The 10,639-nt window shown below is 38.0% G+C and overlaps 1 protein-coding gene across 1 annotated transcript; it reads right to left on the reverse strand.

The window, feature by feature from the left end:
- Window positions 1-7,165: 7,165 nt before the first annotated feature.
- LOC139938671 (uncharacterized) lies at window positions 7,166-10,639 on the reverse strand. The gene is made up of 7 exons (XM_071934283.1): window positions 10,555-10,639; window positions 9,804-10,064; window positions 9,166-9,293; window positions 8,721-8,979; window positions 8,152-8,489; window positions 7,761-7,899; window positions 7,166-7,422 (listed from the first exon to the last, which is right to left on the reverse strand). Exons 1-7 carry the CDS (start codon window positions 10,637-10,639, stop codon window positions 7,166-7,168), a joined length of 1,467 nt encoding a protein of 488 aa, XP_071790384.1.

Genomic DNA, 10,639 nt, shown 5'->3' on the forward strand with positions numbered 1-10,639 from the left:
AAGGTGCTACATAATGGGGTCTCAAAATTCATAACTTCAATAGCGTGTCTTTCTAAAACAATGTGTATTCTAAGCGCATTGAGTACCTTCTTGTTGGTAGATACATGCGCTATACAAGACTTCGGTATTATTATTATTCATTTCAATCATCTACTTCTCAAAGGCATATTTACCATACAATTCATCAACATTAAGTCGTCATGTTTGAACGAAACTATTTCAGGTGGGAAAATATTTCTCCGGGACCAAAACAAAAGTTCAAATAAAAAGTTTAATTACCAGCCAGCCCGTAGTACCGTCCATGTCACAGTAAACGTCCAGCACCTCTGGCTGGTTGTTGGGCAAGTAGATAGTGTAGACACCACTCTCAGTGTTACCGGCATCCAACAACTCCTGACAGTCCTTGGGTTCATCATCTAAACAGTTTGTTGAAAATGTATTCATACTCTACATTGAAACTTAACAGTAGTTGCGATTTATTTGTATTGTTATAAATAGTGATGGGAAGAAAAAAACACCTTGATGCTGTCAAAAACTCTCGGCATGTTGAAAATAGAACTCTTGTTCTACCATGGTGCTGCATAATGCATGCACTAGCTCGTTTGCACTCAGAGTTGGGACAGCAAACAGTTCATAGTTACAAGGTGTAATTTTTTGGGTACGGTGTTGGTGTAAAATAATATCCCATAACTTTCTTTTGTAAATGTTTGATCTATATCAAGAGTATGGTTTGCAAAATTGACTTTATGTTATGCTTGTATGGGCTCTATGTATTCATCGATACAGAAGTTTTGACATTCTGACACATTTAAGGTATTTGAATTTGTTGAGGATGCTATGAGTACACAGATCATGGAAATGGTGTATTAACACATCTAAACCTCTATTCATTGAAGTGATGGGAAAATCCTTCTTGAAAGCCAGTACAGATGAAACAAAATATCAACAAATGTGTATTTTAACCAGTGATTATAAGGACGTTACTTGGTATGATTAGAAATTTGAAAGTTAAAAGCTTTTATATGTAATGAACTGTTAAATTAAAAAGGCTAAATTTTTCAATTTGCGCCTTTAACCGATTAGCCACTGGACCGCCCAGCCGCCTAGCGATACACTGTATGCGGTAGGAGGAAACCTCGCTAGCTTGTGTTTGTAGAAAAAAAAGGAACATCAACAGAAAACATGATAGTCATTATGTAGGTCTACGCATTTGTTAACCCATCTAGTTTTTTATAGATCATTACTAATTCTCCCTTCATAGTTGACTTGTCGAAGCTAATGATGATGAAATAATTCAGCTCTTACCCAACAAAATGCTCATTAGTAAACACAAAGGAAACTATATTTATTAATCATTCATGATGGTATTGTCGAAAACTAACGCCTTCGCATTTGATCAGTATGATCACTGAGCCAGATAAAAGCCTTGAACAGCTATTGTGTCCATTTTATCCTTAATACAAAAAAATATTCGCCATAAAAATTACCATAGCCGTTTAACGAGAGGCATTTATTGTTCCCATGAGAACTTGTACTTTAGAAATATTACCGAAAGGGGTAACAAATTGTGCATAAATATTAAGCCATGGCTATCTTTTAAAATTTGAACTACGATCAGGGACTAGAGGGATAAAATGATATTTGGGTGGCTAAAATTCATCCTCCATTTCGGGCTTTGGTACATGTTTAGTGATACTTTGAACATGGAAAAGCAGGTGCAGATGCAGGAAATTTGTGGGAGGGGTAGGGGTCAGGCCCCCCCCCCCCAAAAAAAAAAAAATGTTTTTGATTCACCAAAATGCATAAGTGCAAGACTTGTTGACTCTCCTATCCCCTGCAGAATGTAATATTTTGTAATTTCAGTGACGTCTACTTAATTATTTATTTATTTTTTTTTTTTTTTTGGGGGGGGGGGGTCAGAGCAAGTGGTATTGAAATCTTGTCATCTTGGTTTGAGCTGGTCATCGTAAAACCCATGTGATCCTGTCATTATCTCATCAAATTTTTGTCATAATGTTTGAGCTGGGGATCGTAACCCATGATCCTGTCATTGTCTTATCAAAATCTTGTCATCTTGGTTTGAGCTGTTCAACGTGATCCTATTGTCTTATCAAATTCTTGTCATATTATTGCTTTGAGCTGGTCATCGTAACCCATGATCCTATCACTGTCTTATAAAAATCTTGTCATCTTCTTGTTTGATCTGGTCGGTAACCATCATGATCTTAGGCCTTTTTCTGTATATAGGCTCTATGGATTGTATATATGCATGAATTTGATGTTTTACTTCGTTTATAAATTACTCACAATGGCAGTTAAAATAATCATGAATCATCTCTATGTCGTCAGTAAACATAGGTCGATCAGTGTAGTATGGCTCAACATGTCTGTTTGGTGCCATGGCGTTTACACCCCCTGGTAATATAACGGCGCAAGAACACCGTTCTTGATGGCTACCCGGCATCACCCATCTGAGCTTGCCGTGATGATCCGGCTCTTGCTCAAAATAACATACTTTGACTGCAGCTCCTTCACTGACAACTAGAAAAGAAAATCCCGTAATAGTTTAACGTGCGCACATGATGTTTCTAAATATATCAATATCAAGTTTCCCGAACTGTTAAACGTATAGGCAACAAATGCTATAAGAAAATTCTTACCTTGAGATCTTTGCCGTTTATTTATTTTCCTTTATTTATTTATGTCAAGATCTTTAAAGACACTGGACACTATTGGTAATTGTCAAAAACCAGTCTTCTCACTCGGTGTATCTCAAAATATGCATAACACAAAAAAAAACTGTGAAAATTTGAACTCATTTGGTTGTCGAAGTTGTGGGATAATAATGGAAGAAAAAACACCCTTGTCACATATAAGTTATGTGCCTTCAGATGATTGATTGCGGGACCTCAACATTTAATTCTGAGTTCTCGAAATCAAACTCGTGGAAATTTTTTTTTTTTTCTTAGAAACATCGTTACTTCAGAGGGAGCCTGTTTTCACAATGTCTTATACTATCAACAGTTCTCCATTGCTTCTATTAATTACCAAGTATGAAGAAAAAGAAGTAGAGTAAGACAAAACTTAGCTTACCGCATAAGAAGACCATCAAGGCGCCTGTCGACAATAAAGAGTCCATATTCCAGTACCATAGATAGAAAGAATACTGGTATATATAGCGATGACGAGGTAAGAAAAAGGTTGCTGAAACACTGCCAATCACAGCAAGGTCAAACAACAACCTTTAAACAATAGCCATTTTCTTTGACCTTCATTAACATGATTTGTTTTCCCGGAGATTCAAAATGTCCATATTCCAGTTCAGGTAGAAAGAATAGACTGGTCAAATAGGAAAGACGAGGCAAGAAAAAGGTTGCTGAAACACTGCCAGTTAAAGCAATCTCAAACAATAGGCACTTTCTTTGAAGTTCAAAATGTCCGTTCGGCTGCCATCGCATGCAGTCAGTATTCCGAAACGCACAACCTTGCCGTCATGGAGATAGTGGAGCTACACCACACCAACAATTAGCAGTAGGGGCTTGTTGTTGCGTGGATTTTGAGTGGAAATTTTTATCTGACTCTCTTATTACTTCCTGTGACAGAAAATCAAAGTTAATTTTTTTCCATCCGTTGTCGGAGCATCCTCATTTGATGATGTCTAATACGATCGATTGCATATTCATCGCGGACCATGAGCGATTAATATTAACACTTGCATTGAACTATAATACTAAACTAACGGCTGTTTAATGCCAAATATATTGTATCCAACAAGACTTTACCCACAGCATACTTATAATGCTAAATAATCATACTGCTCATTATAAAACAAAGCTTCACAATAAAATAATTTAAAAAACAAACTATCGGGTAGACTCAATAATTTCAATTCAAATAAACTCAATTATTACAACTTCATGGACAATGACAATGTTAATGCAGTTACAATGAGCAAGACAATTCTAAAGATAACAAAATGCGTTTTGAGTTAAGATTTATGGATGTTTGTATATGTGCGGGCGGTTAACACATCCCTCCAACGAGGAGCAGCAGCAGAAAATTATGCCCCGTTCCCCAAACATCATTTGGAACGAGGAGTAAAATGTTGAGGAACTCTACAATCATGATCATAGACCAAGACGATTGAGTGATGACGCCAGTAATGTAGTACGGAGCTAGTAGACTTGTTGGTCTCCAGTCTTTATATCCGTATAGGGATAAGGACATGTGTTGGCTGTACAGAACCAGTGATACCATTGGATAAAATGTACCTGTAAACACTACGTGGGGGTACGTCCATTATTATGGATGTTTTATATATCCAAATGTACGTTGAATTTGAATGCAAGATCAACGGTATATCAGGAATTTTAAATGGAACATGTTATTATCTTTTTGTACGATGGCACTTTCTATAGCGAAAAGGCGGGGCAATAAAGCCGTTGCACACGTGTACCGATTGTTGATATAGGCTTCCAAACGAGTTGTTAGAGTGAGTGCGTCACTACTGCGCATGTACGTTGTTGGTCAGTAGTCAACTAACATGAGCGCTCTCGAACTTGCCCTTTATTGCACAAAGGGTACTAATTACTGACAATTCGGAGTAGTTCCCGTAGACGCTGTTGTAACCACTGATTGACAGACAGCGAAATAAGGAACAAACAATTTCAACCATGGGAGGGATGAGGCGAGAGAGGGATTTATTGCAGTGTCCGTTATAGCAACACAGACAGTTAAATTGGAAAACTTAAAAGACCTTTTTCATACTGCTTCGCTCTGAAGTTTGGTTACGCCAGAATAGTAAAAATTACACAACGGACAAAGGATATGCTTTTCGAGAACATTCATAATACGCCCCTCTTAACATTCATGCATGACGTCATAGTTCTATCCCACATTTAGGCTATAGAGGCGCACGTCCGCCACCACTTGCAGTCGAACTTGCAGTGGAGTTGTGACGTATATTATATTGTATTATGCATATAATATTAGGAGAGGCGTATAAAATTGGTTTATTCAGACAACATGGGGATGAAGGCTTGTACGCACAATAATGCAAGCAACTATATCACTGCTATTAATACAACGACATGCTAATTCTTAGATTGTTATTATCCGGGGTGACACCTGTATATCCACTATTTTGACCGTAAATTATTTATTGAAAACATCCAGTTTAAAACTATAATATGTAACAAATACTAATTGTATTAAAGCCACAGATTTACAAATAACTTACAGGGTTTACAGAAGGTAATGGTGAAAGACTTCTTTTGAAATATTATTCCATGAAATGCTTTACTTTTTGAGAAAACATTGAAACAATTATCAATTCTCGATATCGAGAATTACGGATTTTTTTAAACCCATGTCATGACACGGCGAAATGTGCGGAAACAAGGGTGGGTTTTCCCGTAATTTTCTCCCGACTTCAATGACCGATTGAGCCTAATTTTGTTTATAGAGGTTTGTTATTTTATATATAAGTTGTGATACACAAGGTGTGGGCCTGTGGAAAATAATGTTTACCGAAAGTGTCCAATGGCTTTAAGAAACCCATGTGGCATGTTGTTCCTTCAACCGACATTTTCAATGATTTACACCATTGACAATTGGCATGATTTACACCATAGACAATTGTAAAAAATATCCATCTGTCGTTGTTTTTTAAGTAAAATAAACAACGTTTAAAGTTGTCCGATACCAACAAACCTTTGGACATGTCTTTCCCATGAGCAAGTACCCCCAACTGTATAGCAGGCACAATGGTTTACATACTTTATTCTGATTTCCAATTACTTCACCCTCTACAACCTTAGAAATTTTAAGCTTGGAAATCTTGATAAGCCTCTGTATGTAGGTCAGACCTTGTGTTAAATAAAATGTTCAAACTTTTTCTAAAAAAATTAATACCATACGATTTAGTTCCTGTGACGCAAGATGCATTTGAGCACAATGACGTGAATTATTCTGAAAAGTGCACCCAGTTGTATGACAAGTTTGGATCTGATGTGTGGGATATTCTGTCTCCCATCAGCATTGTGTGGGTTGTCTAGGATAGTATGTCTATCGAGACAGATTATCGTGGTATAAAATGTCACCCTCTCCAGGCTCTCCATTATTTCATCCGTTTTGTCTCTTCAAACAAAATCTGCCATGACTATTACGTTGTTTGTTAATCTGTAGGATTAGAGCATTTTTTACTCTGGTTTATGTTCCACGATGGTGAAAGGGAGAACTACATGCATGAATACTATTAATATTTGACTTTGGGTCGATAGCATTATGCCTACTTTAAGTTCCAGGTACTGAACTATTCTTACACACTAGATCACATAGCACAATAATTACTTAAAAAAAACCTTCGTTGAAATAGTGTATTTAAAGATCTGTGTAAGCCCGGTTCATACTTCCTGCCAATGCGATATGAATCCTGACGACACAAATTCGCAACGAACATTTGAGTTGTGCTCAACTCCTGCGAAATATTCGCCAAGAAAACAGAGATGTGACGTCAAAGAACTTGTAGTGAGAAGTAAGAACTTGGCTTTAGGTGGAATGCATGTTCACAACCCAGTAAGTTGAAGAGGCAACTTTTAGCATGAGCTTAAAGACAGTTTACACTATTGGTTATTGTCAAAGACCAGTCTTCCGACTTGATGCATCTCAACATATACACCAACCTGTGAAAATTTGAGCTCAATATTGGTCGTCGAAGTTGCGAGATTATAATGAAAGAAAAAGCGCCCTTGTCACACGACGTTGTGTGCTTTCAGATGCTTGATTTCGAAACCTCAAATTCTAAACTTGAGGTCTCGAAATCAAATTCGTGGAAAGTTACTTCTTTCTCGAAAACTACGTCACTTCAGAGGGAGCCGTTTCTCACAATGTTTTATACCGTCAGCCTCTCCCCGTTACTCGTTACCTAGTAAGGTTTTTTGCTAATAATTATTTTGAGTAATTACTAATAGCGTCCACTGCCTTTAAAGCGTACTTGTAATCTTCTATCTATTACTAATTTTTATTATTATTACAATTTTGAAGTTGCTTGCATCAAGATTTGATGATATATACAGCATTTCTAAAAAAAAAAAAAGGACTGAATAGTTAACTACTGATGTTAGAATTGATTGCATCCCGCAAACAAAAATTACTATGGTCTGCTTTAGTTATTGCGACGCATCTTCATTTCGGTCTTGACAATTTGTCGTCCCTGCCAAGTGGACCAGCGAATACCGCGATACTCCAGACCCGAAGCGCTCACTCGATGCGAATATTCGCCGTTCAGGTTCGATTCTACTGCACAGTCATCGAACCACCAACCTGCCTTGACGACATCTGCACAGTTTTGGACATTGTTGTTGTCATTGTCGTTGTCATAGGTTGAGAACGTACGGCCATTCAACGACTCAAAAACACCACCTGATAAGAAATAAAGGAAAATTGATATACGAGAAAACAACTATAGTGTTTTAAGCTGAAGCCATTTGAACTAAAATGAGCCTAGGCCTTACCTTCAAATTGTAAACATCCTTGAAACTTGACTGAAATAAGCCCTATTAAACCGAAACCGCTTGAAGAATCTATGCGAATACTAAAATGCAATCACTAAAAAAATACTTTGGTTTTGCAACTATGGGTCTTTGTTTTGGCACATTTCATTCTTCATTTTGAAAGTTCACCCAATGTGTGTCCAGAAGTTGAAAGTCCATTGACCTCATTGGATATCGGATCAAGTCATGAAATCGATAGTTTCTTACGTTTGCAACCAATGAGCTCAATCCGCATTGATGGCCACACGTTATAATCTGTCGGTTTGATGCGGATGTACCGTGCTTGAACAGGCTCGTCGAACATGCTGGTAACGGGGGTATTATGATCCGTATTGCCATCGAATACCTGTATAGGGAAGCACATTTCCAATAGCTTGAATTGTGTTTATATTGCAACAATTTACATCGGTAGAGCATGGCAATCCCAGAATAAAGTTTGTCCGTGGAGGTTACCTTTGTTATTATCAATTATGCATTTGTTGAAAAGCAACGTCAGCCACGTGTTCAAATAGAACAAGAATTCTGTTACCAGCAAAACGAAAAAAAACAAACACGTTTTTTTAAAAAAGCAATTTCTCTGTCGCATCGATTTACTCACCTGTGCTGTAGCCGGAGTTGTTCCACCAACGTAGTCCCATTGTGTCTGGTCGGAACTATACTCCACTGTGTACTTTTTTACCCACTCCTTATCGGAAGAAAGATAACTTCCTTGCATAATGACACCTTCAACCTGGGTCTGTATCTTTAGATCCACCTGAAACCATGATGCTTCCACTGCATTTGTTTGAGAGCACCAACTACCTCCCACCTGGTTTAGACGCCCATTAACCTCAGAACAATAACCCGGATCAGCTTCGTAGACACCTGATGATGTGATGCTCGAATCAGGAATGGTTTTGTCTTCCATTCCGAGGGGTTGTTCACATTTCCCACTATCTAAACAAAAAAAATCAAAGCGCGGTTTGAAATTACTTGAAATATCAATTCTCTATATCGTAAGTAAAAAGTGGGAAGGGAGGAGAAGAATTCCTTGCAAAAAAGAACAACAAAACTCGTGCAGAATAAATGTTTCTTTCTTAGTGGATTCAAGGTTTTTATTACGTGACACATACTTTGTAAACGTCAACCTTTCGGCATTAGGCATAATAAGTAAGTTACGTTCCATACCTGGCTCAATTCCAGGGCTTCCAACATAGAGGGCGTACTTGTCTCCAGTAATGCTGAAGGGTGATATCATCATAGACATTTTCTGACCCTCTTCATCTGTGAGATCCACACGGATTGTCCAATTAGATCCATCCTTAGTCAGCAGACGGAGTGCTTCATTTCCAAGCCAGAATTCACTGCTGACATCACCAAAGCCTTCTCTGTACTCGAGCCATGTCCGAGTGAAGTTCACAGACCCGTCTTGGCGCCTTTGAAAAACCTTGGAATAAAACCAACAGAGAGCGCGCTATCAATAAATCGGCCGTTTTTCATATGAAAGCGTGCTTAAATTTTGGTATCTCTTTATTTAGCATCGTTTGTATGGAGAAATTTTGTTTTGTCATTTACGCCGAAAATATCGGCTAGCGAAAGTGAAGTTTGGTGCTATTTATTTCAATTGACTTACCATCCAGCCTTTGTCACCTTCCATGTCACAGTAGACTTCTTTCGTGCCTGTAGGTGATTGTAAACCGATGTGGTAAACTCCACTGGTAGTGCTTCCGGTATCAAGCCAAGCTTGGCAGTCGGCATGTTCTGAGATCAAAGACAAAAGCTATTTAATTGTGATGAAACATTTGGGTCATATTTGAGAAAGCAAATTTGTGTTTACTGTAGCATAAAAATGTGCGTAAGTATTAAGGTATTTCACCTTGATTTCTCAAGAAGGCAAAACATTTCTAAGGCTATGGTGCGCATGCACATTCACATTGGATTTCATTGTTGCGTCACTTGCGTGCTTACCACGGGTGAGTCAGCATTTACCCTTGCTTTCGGTAAACAGCTTTATGAAATATAAATTATGCCAAGGGACGCCCCGTAAGCACAAAACGGCTGCTTACATGTTTTATGAAATTGGGCACAGGCTTTGAATATGTTTGGGAAGATAAAACAAAACATTGTTCTTATTTCACAATAAAACGACAAGGTGTCTGGGAACCAAATCGCCCATGAAACAAAAACGAAGGATTTTAAGCGGCACAAACAGACATGGCAGAATAATACCAACTCGACCGTAGAGTCATACACCATAGAGGCAATAATTACCTTGTGTCTTTTTAGTGGTCATCATGCTTTCATCATGACAATCGAAGTAATCGTGAATCTTTTCTACGTCTTGAGTGAACAGTGGTTGATCGGTGTAGTATTTTTCGTACGGTGTCTTCGTTGCCCTTGTGTTTACTCCTCCTGCTAAGATGTTCGTACACGAGCAGCGTTCGTCTTTACTACCTACCATCACCCATTGGAGTTGATGTCCACGGCTAGGATTGGGCTCTTGAGCAAAGTAACACACCTTTGCTGAGACTCCTGCATGTATTGTAACAAAAATTGCCAGCGTTAAAAATTTAAAAACCAAAACATCGGAAATTGTAGAAAACAATTCAAACCGTTTTCTATAGAAAATTGCATGCTTTATACAATTATTATACACAGCCCATATTTACAACAACGTATCAATGCGCTTTATACATAAGTGCCCTTTGCTCATTGGCTAGTATCATTCCTTAATTGTTTCTCAGCTCCTTTTTGAGTATTTAACATTGAGCTGCCATTGTTCCAATTGTGTTTTCTTTTCAAACATAATTTAAACCCTACCCTCGCAGAGGTACCCGTTCATACCAACTTGGTGCAGAGAAGCAATTATAGTGAAGTGTCTTTCTCAAGGACACAATTAGTATCATGACCCGGATTTAATAACGCACCAGCCACGAAACCCTTACATAAGAAACTGCCTTAAGATCGAGGGTATCTGCTCTTAGATACCAAAAATACAAATATTCTTAATAATTATGCTTACCTCCAATGAGTACCATCAGTGCCACTATAGAAAGAAAGCTGCACATCTTCTTAACGGTCCCCAGTATTGCGCACAAGCAATGCAT

The sequence above is a fragment of the Asterias amurensis genome, chromosome 6 (assembly GCF_032118995.1).
Source record: "Asterias amurensis chromosome 6, ASM3211899v1".
NCBI classification, from domain to species: Eukaryota; Metazoa; Echinodermata; class Asteroidea; order Forcipulatida; family Asteriidae; genus Asterias; species Asterias amurensis.